This window comes from Callorhinchus milii, unplaced genomic scaffold (assembly GCF_018977255.1).
Source record: "Callorhinchus milii isolate IMCB2004 unplaced genomic scaffold, IMCB_Cmil_1.0 Scaffold10, whole genome shotgun sequence".
Classification (NCBI taxonomy): domain Eukaryota; kingdom Metazoa; phylum Chordata; class Chondrichthyes; order Chimaeriformes; family Callorhinchidae; genus Callorhinchus; species Callorhinchus milii.
Genome location: NW_024704751.1, coordinates 18,840,818 through 18,866,577, shown reverse-complemented (window position 1 = coordinate 18,866,577; position 25,760 = coordinate 18,840,818). Strand labels below are relative to the sequence as shown.

The 25,760-nt window shown below is 43.7% G+C and overlaps 1 protein-coding gene across 1 annotated transcript in view; it reads right to left on the bottom strand.

The window, feature by feature from the left end:
- The window catches only part of col16a1 (collagen, type XVI, alpha 1), a 103,230-nt gene extending 77,984 nt beyond the window's left edge, over positions 1 to 25,246 (bottom strand). Inside the window, exons 1-4 of the mRNA XM_042338619.1 lie at positions 24,993 to 25,246; positions 10,752 to 10,871; positions 5,755 to 5,826; positions 4,409 to 4,526 (exon numbers count right to left, since the gene is read on the bottom strand). Of these exons, the coding sequence (XP_042194553.1) occupies positions 4,409 to 4,526; positions 5,755 to 5,826; positions 10,752 to 10,833 (272 nt within the window). The 5' untranslated portion in view covers positions 10,834 to 10,871; positions 24,993 to 25,246. The remainder of the gene's footprint in view (positions 1 to 4,408; positions 4,527 to 5,754; positions 5,827 to 10,751; positions 10,872 to 24,992) is intronic.
- Positions 25,247 to 25,760: the final 514 nt, after the last annotated feature.

Below are 25,760 nucleotides of genomic sequence, written 5' to 3'. Positions count from 1 at the left end.
GCGCTATATCAAACGCAAGGATTATTATTATTATTAACCAGACAAGTGCCTCAGACAAGGTGATCCTGGGATCTACAAGGAAACCAGGCGAGGGTCTGGTTTTGTTATCAGGAGCTGTAAGTACTAGACCAGCGCCTAGAATTGGAAATGCAGTTGATTCCCTGTTATAATGTGTTTTTTATAGGGTGGGGGGTTTGGGGGCAGTTCACTTATAGCACGCTTGTGTCCCTCGGCATTCCCTTACAGGAAAAAACAAAGTGCATGCAGATAGCCAGCCACTGTCCGGCATCCGAAAACTCAGTGACTTCCAATAATAATAATCCTTACATTTGATATAACACGTCAGAAGGACATCTGAAAGCACTTAAAACAGCTGATTGGAAGACCGAGGCTGTGAAGAGGGACGGTGACTGAAGGCACAGTCAACATAATAATAATCCTTGCATTTGATATAGTTCCTTATCCCGTCGTTGAGACGTCTCAAAGCGCTTCACAGCATATACGGTAAAGTGAATTCATTGTATATTTGGTCACTGTCAACATAATAAACAAGGCAAACAGGAGGATGGTCTTTATTGCTAAATGAATTGTGTTTAGATCCCCATACGGCATAGTCAGGCTACACGGTGATCTGGTCAGGCCACACCAGGAGTAGTGCGTACAGCTCTGGTCACCACAACGTAAAGGGCTGTTGAGGCCCTCGAGGCTGTGCAGGAGAGCAAGGAGCATTATCCGCAGTGTTAGAGGAATGAGCTGCGAGCTGCGACTAGACAAGATCGTGCTCTTTAGTAGAACAGGAGTACACAGGCTTAGAGGTACAAAGGGCAATTTCAGGACAGATACCAGGAAGTCTTTCTATACGTGAAGTGTAATCAATGACTGGAACGGGTTGCTAGAAAAGGTGGTAGAGGCCAGGACACTAGACTCATTTTAAAAAGCATGCTGTGATGGGACGGTGGGGCGGGTTTTTTGGAAGGATGAGATGGGATGTGCTGCAGGGCCAAATTCCTATGTTTGCCTATAGTTATCACACTTCACAGTAAAATGCTAGAACGCTCCATTGCAGCGCTGGAGGAGGGGTTGGTGGTGTTGCATTGTGAGAGGTACCATCACTCAAATGAGATATTAAAGACATGAGACTTTAAACTGAGGTCCCGTCTGCTTGTTCAGGTGGACGTTAAAGATCCTCTGGTACTATTCGAAAAGAGAATGGAGTTTTCGATCGCTCCTTTGGTCACCCTCTAACCCCTACCCTCCGTGCCCTCCACCTCTCCTGATCCCAGTCCCTTGCTCGGGTCCAAATCCCTGATTTTCCAGCGCCTTGGGACATCTTCCCGACATGAAAGGTGCTATGCAAATGTAATTGTTTACTGCTGTTGTTTTTCCCGCTATGTTGCTATGCCCACGGCACAGTAAAAGCGAGGTTTTAAAGAGGGTTCTTAAGGCAGGCAGAGAAGGCACATGATGAAGAGATTTAGGGACTGAGTGGGGTTGCATTGCCTGGAGCTTGGCCACTAATAATTCTTAAAGACCAATTATAGCTTAACATTTATAGCAAAGGAAACTGCTTGGGAGAATTGTAAGGGATGCTAAACTGTCTGTGTAATGTTTCTGGTATGGTCATAAAACATAGGGTTCTCCCAGTGGGATTTCCTGGAAAATAAAGGGATATGCTATGTGTGTGGGCAGAGATGCCGAGAGGTACAGGCAAGGTTCAAATTTGTTACCCAAAGCGATGCACCATAATTTGGTCAGGTCTTACACTGAGTGAGAGGGCTTTGTGTGTAAAGTCAATAACTCCAGTTATCCTGATCCAGCAATTGTTAACCCGCCAATAATTCAAACACAGACATCTCTTTAGCAATGGAAACAACAGATGATGAACCCAGAAACACTGCACACATTAGAGCAACTGCACGAGCAAGGTTTCTGTGCCAGAGCTATCAAATGGACAGACTTTAATTTAATTCCCTGAAGTTGTGAGACAGATTAGCCTGCTCTCCCTGCAAATATAACCCTGCATCAACGCCCAAATGCAATTCAGTAAAAGTTGCATAAACCTGATCCTTTCGTATACATTGTATAATCACCTAAGTTGTACATCTGCCCAAGGCCCATTCAAACGTCTATATTCTATGCAAGTTTGACATAATTCATACTTTCCATAAATCATATTAAATGTACGGTCCCACCTGATACGACTTGTGAGGTTTACTGTGATATAAAACCAGCCACCATGTGACTAACACGTCAAATCTGAACTTGAAGAGCAAAATATCTTCCAGCATCAGAGAGGCCTGACAAGTCATTGCGGGTTAGTTAAGACATTACCAACTCAAATTAATCCTCACTAAAAAATGCCCGTGTGAGTCCAACGATGTCCTGAGAGCTGAAAACCTCTCTAGCGCACGCACGTTTAATGTAAACGCACTACATGCTGTCGCTTTCTCAGGGTAAGAACAATGCTGCTAAGGCTCTCAGAACAACATTGAACGGGAACAAAGATGACAATTGCGGAAAATTGTATTGAGAACATACTTTGACATTGCAAATGAGATGAGAGTAGGGTGGGAGAGAGTCAGAGTAGCAAGCTCCAGCTCCAATGTGGGAGCGAGCACCAGCACAGACACAATGGGCTGAAAACTTTATAGTTGTGACGCTTGTCGCACCTCCCAAGGATCAGAGACGTAGAAGCCACAGACAAGCTTGTCTTTCCTTTTCAGTGCCCTGAGGAATTGCCTCCTACTGGGGCATGTTCCTCTGGCACGTCAGGCAAGGAACGTGAGCCAAGAGGTACTCGCCCTGGGACCATTCCCTCACAGCAGCTTTGGCAGCGACTTCAGGCCGAGGGCTGGCTCCTCACCCTCTCACTCAGAGCCACGTATGAGGCCCAGAGACAGGCAATGCCGCTAGTTACACACATGAGCAAAAATGAGTGCTGTACACGCTCGCTCTGACACGCACAAGCTTTCAATACCACAGGGGAGGGAGAAAGCAGAGAGGTGCCCAGCGGGTCTCACATTACATGTACAATTGCTGAAAAACAAGGCTTCTCAGGGTTTCAGCTTTTACCTGACGTGTGCTGACTACACGGGAACTGAGACTGAAGTACATATGAGCTGTAAAACACCAGACAGAGGTGAATTGCTCCCTTTTAACGAGCAGCGCACAGACAGGAAACTGAGATAAAGGAGCTGTACAACATCAGTATTTGCCCTCAAGTTTAAAGAACAGAAACATCGACCCTAATGAATGCTGCGTCTCTATTTAAAATACAGTAAAAGTGAAACAAAATCTCAAACCTGCCAAACAGAGCAGCTCGTGTCTCTGAACTTTAACAAGGACACACAGTGCCTCAAAGCAGTAAAAACTGGCTTGTGAGTTAATTACTCTCATGAATTGAGTTCCTCACGAGGCTGGTTCACTACGGAATCAGGGCTGCACTTAAACACCCGCAGTGTGGGGAATTAAACGCTGCTCTTGTGGTCAACTCACCATCTCTGCCGGCTCTTGTTCAATGCAGCTTTTTAACAGCTTTGGGTTTTAAAAAGCTGATGCTTTCACCTGCCTCAAGGCGAAAAGATCGACCTGCGATGTTATGTAATAATCAATCCTTTGATTTAATACAGCCTTTAACATCAAACCATTTTGCCCACAACTCACTTTGCAGTATATTCTGTGAAGCGCTTTCAGACGTCTCGAACACGTGATGAGGCGCTACATCAAATGCAAAGATTATTATAAGGGTTATTATTAACATCTCCAATTGCTATCAAGTCACGAGGCGAATCAATGATTTATATGAAGGACTGTTGCTCAGAATACCAAGAGACACCCCCTTCTCTTCTACAGATGGGTGTCTTTAAAATCTATCCAAAACGGGAGCTTGATTTAATCGTCTCATCCGAAACACGGCTGCCTGATAACGTGGTTCTCCCCCATTATTGCCTGGAAGTGTCAGCCTAGACTCTGAGCTCCAAGTTGATGCACTGAAGAAAATTGCAGCCGATATCCAAGTGAGTCACTGCAAACACTCCGTGTGATGGAGAGACCCATTCGCTGCAATCATTGCGTGTGATCCCTATCAATGAATCGTTACCGGACTCTGTTTCACTAAGTCCACATCCTTTTAAGCTAGAAGACTGCAGCTTATAAATAGCCTGTAAAAGTAATGCACAGACTAGTTGGGCCAAATGGTTTGTTTCCTTGCTGTACAATCTATGTACTCAACAACAATCACACAGCACTGGTCACCACAGAATCATAGATATTTAGAGCGCAGAAGGAGCAATTCAGCTGATCAAATCTGCACTTGCACTCAGAACAAGCTGTCCATTCAATCCCACTGCTTTGCCCTGTCACAGAATAAAGACATAGCTTCAAGACCTTCATATAGGCTGTAACTTACTCAGTGGGTTTGGAGAGAGGAAGTTTTCCTAGTTTTGCGATTAAAGAACCCTTTGAAGTTCGGATTTTCTTGATCGCTGGAGTCTTAAAGAGCGAGAATCTTTTCATCAGGTTAAAGCCTGCACGGAACAGTAAAGCCATCAATGTTGCAGTATTTCATCCTCACATCTGCATATTCCTTATGTTCAATGGACTCCCAACATTTTCGCCCACAAATTACACAGTCAATCCACTTTACAATGTATTCGGTTTGAGATGTCTCAACGACGTGATAAGCTGCGATATCAAATGCAAGGATTATTATATTATTATTATTATAATGCGAGCAGCAAGGTTGGCTGCAGGAGCTTCTCATTGGAGCTGAGCCCAAGCCTGTCCTCACCCAATATCTAATTTCAAACCAATATCATTGGATTTTGAGTGTAAATCTTGGCTAATTTCACCCTCTGTGTTCAGTGATCCCATTTCTGCCTCTACTGAGAGGAGGTCTGAAGTATGTGACTAACATGTGATCACTACAGAGGTCAACGAGCCTCGGCTGGTCACAGGAACTTGCAGGGACAGAGAAAGGGCGTAAGAGGCTGTCTTGACGGACTCATTTTCAAATCCCACCTTTCCCTGTCTCAGATATCCCCCACACCCCCCCACACACACAATCCTCATTTCAATTAAAAACAATCAAATTCCCTCTTATATATGGCCACACTTTCCACTTCCACAGGCAAACAGTTTCACTTTAATCACTTGCCAAGCCATTAACTCAATTCAATCTAAATTGTCTATTTGGCCCCCTCGTCCTTCTGAGATTCAGATCATGGCACTAGTTGAAAATGAAGATAAAACCAGTCCTGGGGTCATCATTTTCCCTGGTAAACATTCCCAGCTCATGTCACCTCCCACTCAGAGCTCACACACACAACCTCATGCATCAATCTAGTTGCTCTTTGCTGTACCTTCTGCAGCACTTGTACGTGATAATTAAAGGACAGATTGCTCAGCTCGGACAAACCACATCTCACCTTAGGCTGTGAGATCACGTGGTTGTAAAATTTCACATCATGCAGAATTCTGAAATTCAGCCTTGATGTGAAATCTGGTAGTTCTTGAAAAAAATAGGGTTATAAAGACATTAAGACTGAGTTTAAGAATTTTTTCACACTTCTGAACAGTCCTAAATTTTAAGACAAAGTGGTTTGCAAGGTTGGACTGAGTGGAATTTGGGGTTTTGAACTGCAATACCTGCCTTGGGACGTCCCCCTGACGTGAAAGGCGCTATACAAATATAATTTGTTGCTGTTGTTGCTCCAAGCGCAACCAGCTTCTAAATGAACAAGAGACAGTCATCACCTGAAGCATTAGCGTACTGTTCCTGGCCCTGCAATTTCCGTCCATCATCGTTTAAACGAGGGCATGGAATATCTGGAAAAGAAAACATTGGCAACTTGTGACAGAATGCATGACACATTGCTGAGAATCCCCACAGACCACCCACCTCCTCTATAATCAAATCCCACTGCTGTCTTTCTAGTCCGTACTGTACACAGATTCAGAGCAGCTTTAACCGTGGGAGGTTAAAGATGTTCTGTGATCCCCACACACTGAGTTCATGTGGAAGTCCAACCAGTGTGCAAAGCTTCATCATCCCTTAGGAGCACAGGAAAACAGAAACAACAGGAGGCTATTCAGCCTAGCAAGCTTGTTCCACATGGCTTATTACATCTTGTCAGAACTTTTGATCCCAATGCCTTGCCCTTTAGTCATACACCCCTCTACTGTCCAAGCCTCTGCCTCGCTCCTTTTATTGATTCCCTGCTTTCTGGTGCAGAATGTTCCACATTCTCACAATCCTCTGTGTGAACAAATGCTCCCACTTCATCATCTTTTCTGCAGTTCGACAGTAAATGGCGGGTTATCTGTACTAATTGGCTTGTTGCCAATAAACAAACCATGTGAACAATCAGATATCATTCAAATGGGTTATAGCACAAAGTAATAATAATCCTTGCATTTGATATAGCGCCTTATCACGTCTTTGAGACGTCTTAACGGGTTTCACAGAATATACTGTAAAGTGAATTGCCTGGATTGTGGGTGAAACCCGGCAACCATTTCCTTACTCTACACGCCTTTGTTTACCTAGTGGGAACCTAATTGTTAGTTGATTGGTAGATTGCTTTCCAGGGGTAATAATCCCTCCAAAAAGAAATCTGGTCACTCAATCCATAACTGTTTGTGGGACACTGCTGTCACAGTTGGCTGCCACGTTTCTCCCACAAAATACAGTAAATTCACTTATAATAAATTGAGACGCCTCAACGACTTGATAAGGCACGATATCAAATGCATGGATTATTATTATTAACTAACCCACCCACAGACTCCACCTCTCTCAAACTCCCTCCTCCTCGGTGTTAAACAACCCTTTAAAGAGGAAATAGACAATTAATTGGGAAAAAATGAAAGAAGACCAAGAAGTACAGGGTGATCAAAAAGTTGCGATACCTACCCAATAACCAAAAAAAATCATTATTTCTTTAAGACTTATTAGACATTATAATGATATCACAACTTTTTGGTCATCCTGTATGAACACGGATTCTGGGAGAACAATTGGTGTGGGTTGATGGTTGAAGTTAACAATAAAATATGAAAAAATTATTACATGGTGTGTGAGTGAAACTGAACTTGGATTGGAACAGACCATGAGATTGAACATGGATGATAAAGTGGCAAAATGAGTTTGGGGAGCAATGGAAATGGATGCCATACCAAGGTATGTGCAAATACTGAGGCCGTTGAAAGTTAGTAGGCAATTTACGACAGAATTGGCAATTGTTTGAGTGAGATTTTGAAATATTTGCAATAGCTCAAATGTGATCCAAACTGCTGTAAATGCAGAATTTTCTGCTATCCCTGAATGTGACAGGAGAAGAGGCAAGAGATCCTTTTGCAACTCTGGAGAGAGATATAAGCATGCTATTGGATGATACAATGATGATCCTGTGGGAGATATGTTGTGGACAAAACAATGTCACAATAGATGGATATAAGTTCAGAATGAGGAAGCAAGGGCCTATTGAATCATTTCACCAGTACCGTTTGGTATTTTGATGTTAAGTAAAGTAAAACATTAAATTATGGTCCCTTAAGCGAAGAAACAAGCAGGGACCAGACTATAATTGGAATAAAAGATAATCAAATATGCAGGAAGTTCCTGGAACAAGAGACTTTAACACTGCAAACAGCTTTACGGTTGTTATGAAATGTCTGGAGCAGCTCTTGCAGACAGGAACATTGGGAGTGTGCCAAACATGTGGAAGATAAGTTGGTCTCTATCACTGATAACAGCAAGTAAACAGCCTGTCCTCCAACCCCAACCAGGCTGGCGAGGCTTACACACTGTAAGCACAGCTCTAAGCTCAATAGCTGCTCAACATGTATTATTGAGCGCTGTGCGCAATCGGCTTCCTCGTTTCGCCCACAAAATATACAGGCAATCTACTTTACAGTATGTTCTGTGAAGAGCTTTGAGACATCTCGATGACGTGATAAGGCGCTGTATCAAATGCAAGGATTATTATTCTTATTCTTATGTTAATAAGAGGCTGTTGCTGGTGAGCGGCAGAGAACTTAACCCTAACCCTCTTAGCACACAGGACAAGAAATGTTCCTGTTTTCACTCATTGGATGTCACAAATTGCTGAGTGTGTATCACCACTTTGACCGGGTCTGGTGTTAATCATTGCCTCTTTAATTATTCCTTTTCCTGCAATATTGACCCTTTAAATGTACTTCTCCCTCAAATACAACCACCCAGAATCTACAAGCGCTCAGTCCAACCCAGCGGGCTTCAGTACACGTGGAAACTTATTTTTGGAAAAAAAGTACTTGCTATTTCCACTTAAGCATTCCCAATCTTTTCTCAATTACCCGCAAGGGAGCAGCCAAAGAAATGGAGCCAGCGAGTAAATTATACAATACATCTTAACCCTTGCATCTCCTGCTGGGCAGAACATGGGTTGGGGTTGCAAGTATTATTATTAATTATTATTATTATTATTATTATTATTATTATAATATGGCAACACAGATTTTCTGCACAGAAATGGGTCACAGTATCTGTGTCACTGCCGTCTGTTTTACGACTTTATTCTTTTTAATCTCAAATTGAAGGCAGGCTAGGACCTAATTTCCACACGCACCACTTTCCTGTACTTACCTGCGGTTCGGGAGATTCTTGCCAGGAAGTCTATAACTGGAAAGAATGATCTAGGTTTGGACTTGTATTTACAGGAATTGTCATGCGAATAATACAGTATAGAGAGAGTGCAGCAGTGATTGCTGGATTCAGTCCAGGGACAGAGCTGCCATGAAAGTTTGGCCACTTCAGGATTTTTGTCTCTTTTTTAAAAAAATTGTCTGCACTTATTAGAGGTGTTCAAACTGATGAAGGGTTTGGATACATTATTATGCTTTTCTGCCGTGTAGTAATTGACAAACGAGTCCCAGATTCAAACTAAGTTCCTGTAGCTAAGAACAGTAACTGGGGAATGTTTTTCGTAACAAGGTTATTGAGGATGTGAAATAAGCAGTTGAGTGTAGTGACTGTTTATTTGTAGCCAAAGAAAATGGCCAATTTCACACAGAAAGGTCCCATAGACAACCTTACGGTGAATTAGTATTTGAAAGACCTGTGACTGTCACACCAGGAGAAACTCGTCTCTGTTCAAACGATGTCACTGCAGACAACAACAACAACAAGATTCCATTTATAGAGCGCCTTTCACGTCGGGAGGACGTCCCAAGGCGCTGGACAGTTCGGTCGGGACCCGAGCAGGGAGGAAATGGTCAGGGTGAGGAGAGGGAAGGGAGGAGTGGGGAAATGGCAGGGGAGGGAGGGGAGCGAGGAGGGGGTAGAGAGTCGAGAGGGGAGCTGAAGGCATGGTCAAAGAGAAAGGTCTTGAGACCGGCCTTGAAGGAGGAAAGGGAGGAGGCGGCGAAGGCACTGGGGGATAGAGTTCCAGAGCCTCGGGGCTGAGAGGCTGAAGGCCCGGCCACCGATGGTAGGGCGGATGGGGCGGGGGATGTGGAGCAGACCGGAGCCAGAGGAACGGAGGGTACGGGCGGGTAGGTAGGGGGATAGTAGGTCAGAGAGGTAGGAGAGAGCGAGGCCATGAATGGCCTTGTAGGTGAGGATGAGGATCTTGAATTCGATCCTCTGGGGGATGGGGAGCCAGTGGAGGCGAGCGAGGGTGGGAGTGATGTGGTCGCGGTGTCTGGTGCGGGACAGTACACGAGCTGCAGAGTTCTGAATGACCTGCAGTGTGGAGGGAGGGCCGGGAAGGCCGGAGAGGAGAGAGTTCCCATAGTCCAGCCTTGAGGTGATAAAGGCGTGGACCAGAGTTTCAGCCGCGTGAGGGGTGAGGTAGTGCCGTAGTCTGGCGACATTCCGGAGGTGGTGGAAGGCGGTGCCAGTTGTGGTGCGGATATGAGGGAGAAAGGACAGCTCAGGGTCGAACAGAACCCCGAGGTTCCTGATGGCTTTGAGAGGTGGAGAGTGCGGCCTTGGATGCTGATGGTGTCAGCGCCTGAGGTGCGGAGGCACTGACGTGAGCCAATCAGGAAGGCCTCAGTTTTGCGCACGTTGAGCTGAAGAAAGTTGTCTCTCGTCCAGGACTCGATGTCGGACAGACAGCTGTCAGGACATCGGGGGTCGTGGAGTTGAGGGTAGAGGAGGAAAGGCAGAGTTGGGTGTCATCCGCATACATGTGGAAGTTAACCCCATGTCTGCGGATGATGTCACCACAGGGGGAGCATATAGAGGGTGAAGAGGAGGACCTCGGTTTAATATCTCAATGGAAGGACAGCACCTCCAGCAATGCAACGCTCCCCAAAACTGCACTCCATGGCTGATTGTTGGGCAGCACTAAGCGCAAATTACCTGTGGCAATTCGCGCGTAGCCATATACTCCTGTGAGCTTTGAGACGTCTCAGTGACGTGATAAGGTGATGTATCAAATATTTATTATGATTATTATGATTCCATCTTCCTAGATTGGTGATGAGATGGACAACTTCTGCTTGAAGCTCTTACATTTTTTCACCTTTGTATTTTCCGACACTGCGAGCCGTAGCTCTGACCCCGACCTCCTCAATATGCTCCACCTTTAACAGATGCCTCAGTAGCATTTCCCGATTAAGACAGAATCTTGTAGCCAATATGAAATCACTTGATCATGAAACTTTATCTAGAATATTTCAGGCAGAACATCTCGCTTCAGTCCGGCAACAAACGTTAATCTTTATGAAGAGGTTCAAAGTGCTGTCGAGGAATAAATATCTACCTGGGTGGGTGGTGAGTAATGCTTCACTGGCCCACTGAGCGAAGACAGACACCCACAGTAAGGAGACCCACAACATCCACATCTCTGCGACAATACTGGTCAACACCACTCAACCATCACCTGCAAAAGAAAGAGCAAGATTTTTACATTACTCAACGTGACAACAGCTCGCATTTAAACAGCACCGTTCACACAGGAGAACGTCTCAGAAGTCTTTTACAGAGACGGAGTGGGAACCTGAGGAAGTGGGCTAAGGATTATTTTATAAAGCACTTACTATATAGAAATATCTGAAAATGCTTTAGAATGATTACGCTCAAGTGTTGTGACTGTGTATTTTATGCAAACCAGGCAGTCAGTTTGCACACAGCAAGGTCCCACAAACGGCCAGGAGGCAAATGATCAATGGAAGGATTGATGGCCGAGCACTCTGCGAGAAACTCCTTTTTATTTTCGCCCACAAAATACACAGTCAAACCATTTTACAGTAAAGCGCTTTGAGGAGTCTCGACGACGTGATAAGGCGCTGTATCAAATGCAAGGATTATTAAGAGCAAAGAGTTGAAAATGAAACTCGTGCCTTTTTTTAAGGTTCTGAAGATCACAGAGAAAAAAATCGCCACTCAGTCAAACACAAAATCACTGGTGTTCTGCAGCGCTCTGAGGGTGAGTGTTTCAGGCAATCCATGAAGGACGCATCAGCACAGCAACAATGCAACAAAGATCATAAGTCCCGAGCTCCAGGAGTCGCACACTGAAGTTAGTAACTACTTAAGTAAGGAATATAAATATAAAAATTAATACTTATAATTGATATAGCACCTTATAACATTCTCAAAATATCTCAAAGCACTTCACGGGTTATTACCGTGAGGTCATAGAATCATAGAATTATACATTACAGAAAGAGGCCATTCGGTCCATCGTGTCTGTGCTGGTTCTTTGAAAAGAGCTTCCAAATCAACCCCCACTCCCCCGCTCTCTCCCCATAGCTCTGCAAACTTGTCCTCCCCAAATAATTATCTACTTCTCTCTTAAAAGTTGTTATCGAATTAGCTTCCACCAGCCTTTCAGGCAAATGTTTTGGACTTTGGGACGTCCTCCTGACGTGAAAGGCGCTCTATAAATGTCATTTTGTCGTTGTTGTGTACCAACTGGGTGAATCTGCAGGCAATTTACACACAGCAGTGATCCACAAACAGTCATGAAGTGAAACAACCATTTTTGTTTTGGACTGCCTTCTTGTTCTGAATAGTGCCATTGGGATTTTTAACATCCACCTGGAAGTCAGAAGGGAACTCGGTTCATCTGAAGGACAGCACCTCTGACAATGCGGCACTGCCCCAATGTTGTAGTGGAGTGTGAGCCTGGATTGTGCGTTCAAACTCCAGATTGAACCCACAAACTTCTGACTTTGCGGGGAGACTGCTAATAACAGGCTTCCCCAGGGCTCTGTCCTTGGCCCTCTCCTCTTTAATATCTCATGCTCCCCCTTGGTGACATCATCCGCAGACATGGGGTCAAATTCCACATGTATGTGAATGACACCCAACTCTATCTTTCTGCCTCCACCCTCAACTCCAGGACCACTGCTGTCCTGACAGACTGTCTGTCGGACATCAAGTCCTGGATGAGGGCAAATTTCCTACAGTTGAATGTGAACAAGACTGAGGCCCTCCTGATTGGATTGCGCCAACGCCTCAGCACCTCAGGCGATGGTAGCATCAACCTCCATGGTTGTACACTATAACTCACCAACAGTCAGGAACCTCGGTGTCTTGTTCAACGCTCAACTGTCTTTTCTTCCCCACATCCAAGCCATGACCCGCTCTGCCTTCCTTCACCTCCGTAACATCACCCGACTCTGCCACTACCTCACCCCTCAGGCCGCTGAAACTCTTGTTCATGCCTTCATCACCTCCAGGCTCGACTATGCAAACTCCCTGCTTGTCGGCCTTCCCAACTCCTCCCTCCACAGGCTGCAGATAATCCAGAACTCTGCAGCCCGTGTCCTATCCCGCACCAAACTCCGTGACCCCATCTCCCCCATTCTCCACTGGCTCCCTATCCTTCAGAGGATCCAATTCAAGATCCTGGTCCTCACCTACAAAGCCCTCCATGACCTTGCCCCACCCTACCTCTGCAACCTCCTAACCCCCTACCAACCCGCCCGCTCCACCGCTCAGCCGGTTCTGGTCTGCTCCACGTCCCTCGACCCACCCGCCCCACCATTGATGGGAGAGCCTTCAGCCACTGCCCCCAACCTCTGGAATTCGATCCCCCAGTCCTTCCGCCTCTCCCCCTCCTTAGCCTCCTTCAAGTCTCGCCTCAAAACCCTCCTCTTCGACCATTCCATCGGTCAACCCCCTTCCCCTCCCCTCCCTTCTACCTCCCTGACCTCAGCTCGGGTCTGAAATGCTGTACTCTGTCTTCCCGACGTGAAAGGTACTATACAAATGTAATCTTGTTGTTGTTGAAATAATTTACCTATATTTCTACAGTAATATCCTTTGCAGTGCTTTAAGACGTTTTGATAACATAAGAAAACATTATACGCAAGGATAACGATAACGATAGTCTTGAAGGCAAAATGTGTATTTGGCTTCCAGCTGCCCAATAAACTGCTGATCTAACTAACAAAGGAATCTGACTGGTATCAGGACCCTGGCATTGAGAGCGAGTGGGAAAGGAGTCCGTAGCTCAGTGGTTAGAGCACTTGCATTGCAAGCGAGACACCTGGGTACAATTCCAGGCAGGGCGAAACCTTGGGCAAGTTTTCTTACTCCATACGCTTATTAATAATCCCTCCAAAACAAAACAATAATAAAGTGGTCATTTTCAATCCACGACTGCTGTGGGACACTGTTGTGTGCAATTGGCTGCCGCGTTTCGCCCACAAATATACGGTCAATTCACTTTACAGCATATTCTGTGAAGCGCTTTGAGACGTCGAGAAGACGTAAAAAGCGCTATATCAAATGCAAGGATTATTATTATTATTAAAGGGGTCGCCTCAAGCAATTCGTATCCAATATTGTAAGAAATCACTGTTAATCACTGTATAAATACAATAGGTTTTCATTCAAATGCACCAACACACAGCTGAGTTCTGGTTCATATCCGTAGGCAGAGTGCACGTTACACAAAGACAACATCACAGTGTTACGGCAGCTCTACCCAACTGGACAGGCTCCTAGGTGACATCTCTTCCTCGGGGCACGGATTTTTAGAAAAGGTGGAGTTTTCATTGTGTCAGGGCCTGACATCCACTTTTTTGCTTTAACTTTTATCTATAGACAATATTTCCTGTTTTTATTTCTGTGCTTTCACTCCGCTGCTGAGAAGGAGGCTAGACAGTGCACTCCAGGCCTCTCCTATCCTCCCTCCTCACTATACTCAACCTTTCACTCACTCCAAGATCATTAACTAAACAACAGCTGCATTTATCTTACAGTGATGCAGTCACTACACTTTACATAAAGTGCTTTGTGAAGTGCGTTGAGATGTTCTCAATGATGTAGACGCTGTATCAAATACAAAAAATTATTATTAATCAAAAGATAATATCTCGAAGCACTTCACAAAGTCGCTACCAAATACTGAGAAGACAGAATAGGGAGGGGGCAGAGGAGGAGGATGGTACAGAAGGCATAGTTGAGGAGATACATTTTCAGGAGGCTTTTAAAGACAGGGATGAGGTAGAGGCATTGAGAAGGACTTCCAGGAGGATAGAGTGGCCAAAGGCAGGACGGAACGGGTGAGCAACAAGCAGCAAGCCTGAGTTGACTGAGTGGAAGGGAGAGCAGGAGAGTGAGGCTGGAGAAGAGGAGAGTTAGGGTCAAGATGTAAAATGCATCTCACAGAGGTAGGAAGGCTCGAGTTTGTCCCTTGATTTGGAGGTGAGGTTAAGGATATTATGCTCAATTTGTTGGCAGACAACGGAGCCTGGTGAGGATGTGAGATTTGGGTAAACTTTATACCATTGAGCTTTACTTTGATTTAAACACTCCACAACTTATGAAGTTACTGCCGATGTGTCCTGTTGCTGGAAAGTATTAAGAATAAACATTCCAGAGACTGTTCCAGTTAAAAGGAGGCATTGTGCCAATACAAGAGCACACAGACAGATATTTAGGCCCTAAGCCCGACCATCACCACCCGCCACAGCTGTTGCTGGAGTCCTGGTCAAATTAGATGTTGCTCGTTTGCACTGCATTCTATGTGGTTTGGCAAGGTGATGTTGGACAAGCATGGGTTCAACATGAAAAGGATAGAGTCCCATGGCACAGTGGTTAGCACACTCACCTTGTAGGCGAGAGGATCCAGGTTTAATTCCTTGAGGGTGAGAAAGCTTAGGCAAGTTTTGTTACTCCATTTGCCTCTGTTTATGTAGCAATAAGTAGGAACCCAGTTGTTAGTTGATTGGCGGATCGTTTTCCACGGGTAATAAGCCCTCCAAAAAAAATAAAATAATTGGTCACACAATCCACGAGTGTTTGTGGGACATTGCTGTAGGCAACTAACTGCTGCATTTCTCCCACAAAATACAGAGTCAACCCACTTTACAATATATTCTGTGAAGCGCTTTCAGGTGTCTTAACAACGTGATAAGGTGCTATATCAATTGCAAGGCTTATTATTATTAAATGGTAATTTCACCAGATGGGCCAAAGGAGCAAGAACCATAAAGCCTAATTTCTGAAGGTGCTGCTGCTGGTAGTCTCTATTTTATTTAAGAGTCAAAAAACAGGAACCTGAAGCAAGAACTAGACTTGTGGGTCAGCCTGTTTCAGTTGGTAGAACTCTTGCCTTTGAGCCAGAAAGTTGTGCGTTCAAGCCCCACATTGTAATTGGCAACTCATGTAGTCTCTGCTGACACTCCAATGCATTGCTGGGGGGGTGTGTGCCTGTTCAGGAGGATGTTAAAAACCCTATGGCACTATTCTCCCCAAAATGGCAGTTTCTTCCAGTGTCCTGGCCAACAAATCCTCCAAATAGAATTGGGCATTCCCTTCATGGCAGTTTGTGGGTCACTACTGTGGGTAAATTGGTTGTCGTGTTCATCTATAGTATTCACAGTAACTACACTTTACAGTAAATCCTGTGAAGCTCTTTCCTCCCAACGTATCAGGGGCTGTATCAGATGTATATATTATTATGATTAGATAGATGGTGGTTTTGTGAGCCAAGAAAATAAAGGTGTCTGCTCAATGGTCCTCATGGATGAGGCAAGAACCGATGAATAAGGATTATTATAACTCACCCTGTGGAGAATCTCAAGTGTAAATCCTTATATACTTTCTGGTGGAATATACTCTGAGCCCATCTCACCCACAGGCAAGCTCCATGCCCTGTACCTACCTCACCTACTGCCTCTTCCAAAATATAACTTTAAAACTTTTAAAAAGAGTGTGATCTCAGGGGATCATGCTTAGAGCTCTGCCCCACACTGGGGGGGAACTCATGATGCTAGACATTTAAAATAGAATGGTAAAATGAAAATGCACTGGTGTGCTGAAGCGCAGGCTACGAGCTCTGCGTCCAAGAGCTCTGAGACGCTGCTTGGGTGTAGGGCGCTATATAAATCCAATTTGGTATTGTGTTCCGCATCTCTTGGATCTAACGTACTGCTGATCCTGGATCAGACAGTAAAGAACTAAATTTTCGTCCACAAAATACACAGACAATCCACTTTACAGTATAGCCGTACAGAAATTTGAGATGTCTGGACAACATGATGAGGCGTTATGCCAGAAAGAAATGCAAGGAGTAATCAAAGCTCTGATTTGTTAGCATACAGACACAGTTTGTTGACATTCAATCTGTTGAATGATGTTCAGTTTCGGAAATTCTAATTGCAAATGCGGTAGTGAATAAGAGCATCAGCCCAACCACTGAGTACTGCTCTCTGCATTCAGTTCTTACAGTTCTTATATTGTGCATTATATATTCTGTAGTGTTAAAAAAAAAGCCGGGCAAATGCAGTGTATATTCATATTTTTGTATTTCACTGTGAATATTACTGGACAAATATGCTATGCTTTATATTTGACATTATATCAGAATGTATATTACGGGGTATTGACGTTATTTAACTTTCTATACCTTGGTCTTCTCAAGAACTCAAAACTATGGAATTTTTACCTCCATGGTATTTCCTTCCTCCTGCACGCTACCGGCCTTTGCTTGGTATCTTGCCACCCTTTTCTTGCACTCTTTTCAAACTTTTCTGTGACTTTTTGAACTTCTTGCATCTCAACAAAAAAAACTCACATTGTATATTTTACTATGTCTACAGGAATAAGTAAGTGGCAGTGAGTATAAAGGCATTTATTGACTTCAGGGGTTGTGATAATGCCCTAACCTTTGAAAACAAGTCTGATGTGCTTTCTAATTTCATCAGAACTCTGATATTCAATATTTACCTTGTATCTCTGTCAGTCTCTTTTTTTTGTTCATCAAGATGCAAACCAGGTGGTAATTCTATATGTCACTGAACTAGTGCAAATGACTTACTGGTGCTGATTTGGGCCAGCAATAAACATACAAAATGCTGGAAATTAATATCAGGTCAATTGATAACAACAATTTCCTTCAATAAAGAGACGTTCAAGTCAGAAGGACATCCGAAAGCACTTAACACAGCTGATTGGAAGACCGAGCCTGTGGAAGAGGGAAGGTGACTGAAGGCACAGTCAACAAGATATAATAATCCTTGCATTTGATATAGCACCTTATCACATCTTCGAGACGTCTCAAAGTGCTTCACAGAATATACTGTAAAGTGAATTGGCTGTATAATTTGTGGGCAAAATGTGGCAGCCAATTGCACACAAACAGTCGTGAATTGAGTGACCAATTTATTATTTTTTTTGAAAGAATTATTATTATCCCTGAAAAAGCAATCCGGCAATCAACGAACAACAACTTACTGCTAGGCAAACAGAGGCATGTGGAGTAACGAAACTTGCCCAACATTTCACCCTGCTGGGAATCGAACACAGGTCTCTCGCTTGCGAGGTGTGTGCTCTAACCACTGAGCTACAGAACTCCAAAGATACAGATAATAAGGCTGCTTGAGTGGCTCTGGGATGGAGTTGCAGAAAACAGGTGCAGAATGACTGAAAGCTCACCTATTGATGATGGCGCAGATTGGACCAGGAACATGAAGCAGGCCAGTGTTCACTGAAAGGAGGGAGCAGCTGGGTCATTAGGGTTGTTGGATGCAGCCTCAGGCCACTTCCGACCTCTAAGAAAATCAAAGTTCTTTCCAAAATGCTGCAAAGAGCAGAATGTGTCGAGAGCCAACAGCTTGAGATTTTTTTGATGTTCCATCAAGAGCGAGGCTACTAACGGAACATCAAAAGATTGATTGAAGAGTTCTTCGTGATATTTCACTGCTAATCTACTGTTCTCATCTGTGATTCGATTGAGACTTAAAATTTTGTCTGTTAGAGATGGGCACTGAAGATCCCACAATGCTAACTGTCAAAGGTAGAGAATTTGTTTCACATCAGGAGGACATCTAAAAGCACTTAACACCGTTGACTGGAAACCTCAGTTTTTGCATCCCAGCTCAGGTGCAAATCCTTGACACTCCAGCACCTTGGAACGTCCTCTCAACATGAAAGGCACCATAGAAATGTAAGTTGTTGTTGTTTCTCCTGGTGCCCCAGCCAATAATCCTACAGAAAAGTCATTCATTTGTGAAATCCTGCTGCATGAATAGCTGGCACGTTTATCCACAAAAACATTACAGTTGACAGCAATTACTGTAAAGTGCATTGGATGTTAAAAATAATAAACTGCTATAAAAAATCAGGTTCTTGCTTTCTAAATACCAAATTGCGACCTGGAAATGAACAGTCCGTTTAGTTCTCCCGGTACCTGTAACTGGAAAGAGGTATCTGCTTACAGAGCAGATGTTTTGAATGTTCATTGAGAATTTGTTACAATCCTAAATTGAGAGAGTATGCGCAGAGCAAACCTCTGATTGGTTTTACAATGTGATTGATCAGTGATCTGCAATACGTTAACTGTGAAATGGCAGTGATACTTGGGAAGGACATTACATTGGCTTCTCACCATTGGGTGATCCTGACAAAGGGTGGTACAAGTGAGAATGAGGGGTTGCAGGGTATTTAAGAGGAGAGTGTTAACTCAAACTCAAAACAGAATTTCTGTTACACTGTGTAAGACTAACTAACCCAGGGATGACTTGTGGAGCGAGTGAATGCACGCACACACCTGTAAGTCGCTTGTGTCAGTGTGCAACACAGTTTCTACACATGTGTAACACATGTGGTTTCCAAAGGTGGGATGAGCATTTAACTATTTTGTTCTGTTCATCAACAGCAGCATTAATATAGTGCTTTTCATGCTGGGAGGAGGTCCCAAAGACACCACTTTTTTATCAATAGTTAGTAATTAGGTTATGTTTTATTTTCTTTCCGTTGTGAAGCTGCAAATCTGCGTCTACAACAATAACAACAAGATTACATTTTGTCCCAAGGCGCATGTCTACCTAAGGCATGTTACCAACAGCAACAAACAAACAACAGGCAGTAAGAGCTTGACTGAGAGAGCCGTGCGGGGAAACACGTCCATCACTTTGTGCCTGTTTTTGACACTAGATTTTATTTCACTGAGTCCTGTAGCTCAGTGGTCAGAGCACTTGCCTCGCAAGCGAGAGACCTGGTTTTGATTCCTGGCAGGGTGAAACCTTGGGCAACTTTTCTTACTTCACACGCCTGATAATAATCCCTCAAGAAAAATACAATAATAAATTGGTCATTTCAATCCATGACTGTTTGTATGACGCTGTTGTGCGCAATTGGCTGCCATGTTTCGCCCACAAATACACAGTCAATTCACTTTACAGCATATTTTGTGAGGCACTTTGAGATGTCTAGAAGATGTGAAAAGCACTATGTCAAATGCAAGGATTATTATTTTTAATTTATTTTTTATTGATCAGTCTTGGTTCGTGGAATAAGCACAATGTGACCCCATGGAAAGATGAGGCGAGAGAAAAGATGCATTTGAAATGCTGCCCTTGGTAGACAATGAATGGCACTTGTTGCAAACTACAGCATTCAAAAAATTCAAGTATTCTCATAAAACAGCAACTGATGAGCTTCATTGTGGCTTCTTTGATTTTGTAGAGGTTCAAAGCTATCTAAGTGATTTATCAGGTGATGTCAGCTAGGGACGTAATGCAGTAATCATCCTTGCATTTGATACAGTGCCTTATCACATCTTCGAGATGTTTCAAAGGGCTTCACAGGATTTGTGTAATAGGAAGAGAAGTACAATTCATTTGACTGCCACCAAGTTTTAAAAGGGGCAAAAGAACAAAGAGCTGCTCATGATCATCGAATGCAGCTAATGGATACTGAAACTAGGGAGATCGATGAGGAGTGCATCAAAAAGGCCAAGTTGAACGGTAAAAAGGTGTGAATGAGGGCGTCAGTGAGAGAGGCATAGATGGACAAAGTGAGGGAGGTGAAGAGAAGCTGATTGTAAGGAAGGAAGAAGTCAGGTTTGTACTGAACGCTGAGGTTGCACACTGGTTTAAGAAATGGGAGAGGGAGATTGAGGGGGTCAGAGCTGAAAGTGAAGAGACACTCGCAGAAGTCAAGGAAGATAGCTTCCATTTTGTCCATGTTAAGATGCAAAAAACTTGAGGCTCATCCAGGCCTTGGTATCTGACAGACAAATAGACAATACCAAATGATCTGAAATCATGAGTAGAGGTGTAGTAGTAGATTTCGCCCACAAAATACACAGTCATTTCACTTTACTGTATATTCTGTGAAGCCCTTTGAAATGTCTCGAAGACGTTATAAGTGCTATATCAAATGCAAGTATTCTTATTATTAGATATAGCCCTAAATATGAATCTTAGTTTGAGGATGATGCAAAGGTAAAATACTGAGGAGAATCAAAGTAACATTCAAAGAAAACATGGGTGGGGGGGAAGCTTTGAAATATAGAACTAACATGAGTTGTGCTGCTTAACGTCTTTCTTATTCTAATTAAGGCAGGAATGCATTTAGGAATATCTACAAATGTATTCTTTAACTTGTTAGTATTGCCGTAAAGTCTTCTCAGATATCTCAGCAATACATACAATATATAATTCCCTTTAACCCATACTCTGATTTCACCCCTCTAGCCACTGATATTGACCTTCACCTCCACTGCTGGTTCACATCAAGCCTTCCAGTTGTGTTTCTGTCTCACCTGTATGCAAAAGGAGTGAGGTGGTCAGAGAGGTAGGGAGTGAAGGGATTTGAACACAAGAGTGAAGATCTTGAAGTCGATCCGTTGGGTGATGGGGAGCCAGTGGAGCCTGGGCCAGAACTGGTGAGATGTGGGTACCGAGTTTGGTCTGGGTCAGTATGTGGGCAGCAGAGTTCTGAATGAGCTAGATTTTTTGAATAGTTGGAGCTGGGGAGACCAGCGAGGAGTGTGTTTCGAGTTGAACCAACTTTCCTGGTGCTGATCCATCCTATCCCATCGCGTGCACTGCATTTCCTTCAATGGTTTTGTTTCTCACGCTGTGGTGCACCTCAAACCACTATCCTGATTCCTTCTTTTCCTCATACAATAAACTTCCCTGTGATGACACACAGACATGAACTAACATTCCACCCTTTGCTGAACATGCCCAAACCTACCTCTCTGCCTCTGCCCCTTAATTTTACTAATGGAAAGGGTTTCAAATAAACTGAAACCGTAGGAATCCAGTTAGCCCAGCAGTCCAACAGTTAACACCAGAAACCTTGTAAAATTCACTGCTGTTTATTTGACATGTTTGAACAGATAAAAGAGGTTGTACCAAGAGACAATTCAGCCCCAGCTCAGCTCCATGAGAAAGCAAAAAGCATCTGAAGTGTGCAAAGTAAAGTATATTTACAAACTTTTGATGATTTTGAGAATTTTCTACGAAGTTCAATTGTGATATGACCAACAAACGATAAGGTTTCTCCAGAGTCTTATTCCTTTTATCTGGATAATACATCGGCCCAATTGTTAATGGATTTTCTTTGGGAGCAGATGGCTTCCATTTACTGCACTTACTTCAGCCTACGCACGTATTAATAAGACTGCACAATATTTTATTACGTTTGGGACACTAAACATATTCGTCACAGTCTCGACGAGCGCACCTTCTAGATGAACTGATCAATATTCATCCCGATTACATGTCTCAAGTATAAAACAGAATTGGTTTCAAAATATGAATCGCTGTTGGTCTTTGTGTTACACGCTGTGTATCATACACACAATCCGTAGCATGAACAAACAGCTCAGCAAGGACCAGATGGTGGATTTTGTTGTGATATTTTTTACATTGATAAATGTAACTCGGCTCAGTAATTAGCTGTTTTAAATCTGAAAGTCTAATTCTGATATTTTCGTTCTCGTGCAATGAAAATGTCATGCTCTGCTCAACCGAGGCCACTGCTCCTAGAGGGGAGAAATTACACCAGTTTTGTGTCCACTACTTTTGGGACAGATTCAGTGAAGCCAGAACAATACGTTCAGGTATGTCAGGGCACAAGCACAAGAATACAACAACAAAATTACATTTGTATAGCGCCTTTCACATCAGGAGGACGACCCAAGGTACTGGACAGACAGAGTTTCGGACCCGAGCTGGGGTCAGGGAGCGTGGGGGTCAGGGGGACAAGCATGGAGATCGAAAGTATGGTCGAAAAGGAGGGTCTTGAGATGGGTCTTGAAGAAGGAAAGGGAGGGGCTGAGGTAGAGGGACTACGGGATGGAGTTCCAGAGGGTGAGGGCTGAGTGGCAGAAGGCTCGCCCACCAAAAGAGGGAGTGAGCAGGATGGTAGAGGGTTAGGAAGTCGCAGAGGTATGATGGGAACCCAGTGGAGTCAGGTGAGGATGGGGGTGATAGGGTTACGGAGCCAGGTGCGGGAGAAGATGCAGGCTGCAGCGTTCTGGGTGATCTGCAGCCTATGTAGGGAGGAGGTGGGAGAGGCCGACAAGCAAGGAGTTTGCATAGTCAAGCCTTGATGTTATGAAAGCATGTAAACAGCCTAACCTATGAAGCCCTTGTGGTCTAGAGTTAAGTATCATAAAAATAATATTCCTTCTAATCCTAAGGACAGCTGTGTAAATCTATTGGAATGATCGCACTTTTCCTAAAGGGTTCCAAGACCATTTTAAACATCACTGAGTCACTCTCGCTGCTAACTCTCGAAGGTTGTGGGTTCACATCCCATCTAGGGACTTTGATATCAGTCTCTGTTGACACTCCAGTACTGGGAGAGCGCACCATGATTGGTAGGTGCCATTTTTCGGATGAGACATTAAACCCACCTGCCTGTTGAGATGGACGCTAAAGATCCCATAGAACTATCCCAAAAGAGAATCAAATTTCTTATGCTGTTCTGGCCAACAATCTTCGAGATAAAATTTGTTATTCATTCATGGAATTTGTGAGGCTTTGATGTGCGCATTAGTTTGCCTACAAAACTATGCAGTAACTACACTTTACGTTAAATTCTGAGCAGCACTTTCAGATGCCCTCCTGATGTGAATATATAAAAATGGCTATATAATAATCCTTGCTTTTGATATAGCATCTTATCACGTCTTCGAGACGTCTCAAAGCGCTTCACGGAATATACTGTAAAGTGAATTGACTGTATATTTTGTGGACAAAATGCGGCAGCAAATTGCACACAGCAGCGTCCCACAAACAGTGGTAGATTGAGTGACCAATTTATTATTTTTTTTTGAAGGAATTATTACCCCTGGAAAAGCGATCTGCTTTGTTGCACCAACATGCTCAGTGGAGTGTTTGTCTCATTGAGGCATGACTGTAAAAATATCAACATCAGCCAGAGAATCTACGTGCCATTTTATTACAGACACGGAAGACATGTTCCTGCTGTGATGACATGTTCAGCGCTGATTGTGCCGTTGATCTAAACACGTGTAAAGCAGAGAGGAAACGCAACACGGTACAGGATCCATAGAACACAGTGCTCAGGCACTGCTACCTGTAAGAAATAACAATCCTTGCATAGCGCCTTATCATGTCGGAAGGATGTCTCAAAGCGCTGCACGGGATTTACTGTGAAATGAAGTGACTGTGTATTTGTAGGCAAGCACGGCAGTACAATTGTGCACAGCACTGCCCCACAAACAGCCACGAAATGAATGATCAGCCGCAAAATAAAATGATTTTTCTTTTATTTGGGGGATTGTTGGCCAGGAACATGCGTAGGGGTGATCACACCCTGTGCAGAGCTGATCATTACCTGACCATCACACCTCCCCAGGAGCGCAGGGCCATGTCCCCTTTGAGGGAATCATCCCAAGTCAGGGTTGAGTTGAGAGCTTTACTCCACCACTTTCTGTCGTCATTTCTCAATTGAATTACAGCCTAATAAATACCAGACAGCAGTGTTCTGGCCTTAATATCCCGAGGGAGGAGGGGGGGGAGCTGGAAAAAAAATGTAGATACCATCACATGACCTAATTTCTTCTGTTTTCTTCTGTTCCAAAACCCATCTCTGTGTATATATATATATATAAAAAACTCCTAAATCAGGGGGAGAGATTTTTTTTATATACCTTTAAGAACCTCCACGCTTTAAATGGAAAACTTTTTGAAAAAAAAAGGTACTGTATTAAATCACAATCTGTTCTGTATTAAAAAAGAAGTAATTTCCCCCCCCACCCCCCCCCCCCAACCCCCCACACCCCCAAAAAAAGCAAATGATGTGATGAAGTCAGACCCTTGCAATGCTGCTCTGCATCTTGGCAATACATTGCAGTACAATATATTAGTTCTGCAATGATTTCCCAACTTTCCATCGTGTCAGCAATTGATTCCCAGGTATTTATTTGCATGAGCATTTGTTACACACTCTCTGAGCTCAGATGTCTCTGTTTTACACACCTCACCTTAAACTAATCCACACTAACTACTCCCCAACAGTCACAAACAAACACAGCTAAAATGGACAGGGATCACTCCCCACCCACCCACCCCCTGCCCCACCAAGGCAATCCCACACCTTAAACTCTTCCAAACTTTTCTGCTGGAAAAAAAGTTTTCAGAGACCAACACACACACACACACACACACACACACAACAACGCAAAGAGGAGAGGAGGAATCCGAGCCGCAGGGACCGTTTCAAGGAAAGTTGCTGTCACAAGTCGTGTGTTACGAGTTGCAAAGTCTGAAAATCCTACCTTTTGGAATCTAATGCAAATTCCCCCAAAAATCGTTGCAATAATCCCAAATGGCTTGTCCAGGACTCAGAGGGCAGGTGAGAAGGAGTCAGTTTAAGGGGTTAAAAAAAAAAGAGATGGAATTGAATGGTGATTAATCTTCCCAGAGAGAAAAAGGATAGGAGACTCCTCTCTGTTAGACTTGAGTTCCCTATTACTGCAATAACATCAGCTGAGGCTCTGCGATGGTTATTCCTACCCCTGGATCTCCCCACCACTGGATCAGCCCAACTTCTCCAGACAGTAGCTGTGAACTACTGTAATTCACAGGGTCCCGAATGGCAATGACACCATCATGAGGGCGTGTAGGAATGCAATTAGCCCTCCAAACCCACAGCATCAGGTCACAGCGATTAACACACAGAAAGTTTTGCAGCAAAAAAAAATTCTGTGGAAAAAAAAAGTCATAATGGGTCTTTTTTTTTTACAAAAAAACAAAAACTCTTCAGCCAGGCTTTCGACTGTAAAAGCACCAGCCATAGAATAGCAGTTACAGTTCACATCTGGTTTGAGGATGGTGCTGGCTCGTTTTGAAATCGTATAATAATATTAAATAACAATGATAATAATATTCCTTGCATTTGATATAGCGCTTTTCACGTCGGGAGGACGTCCCAAAGCGCTTCACAGAACACACTGTAAAGTGAATTGACTGTATATTTGTGGGCGAACGCGGCAGCCAATTGCGCACAGCAATGTCCCACAAACAGTCGTAGATTGAAAATGACC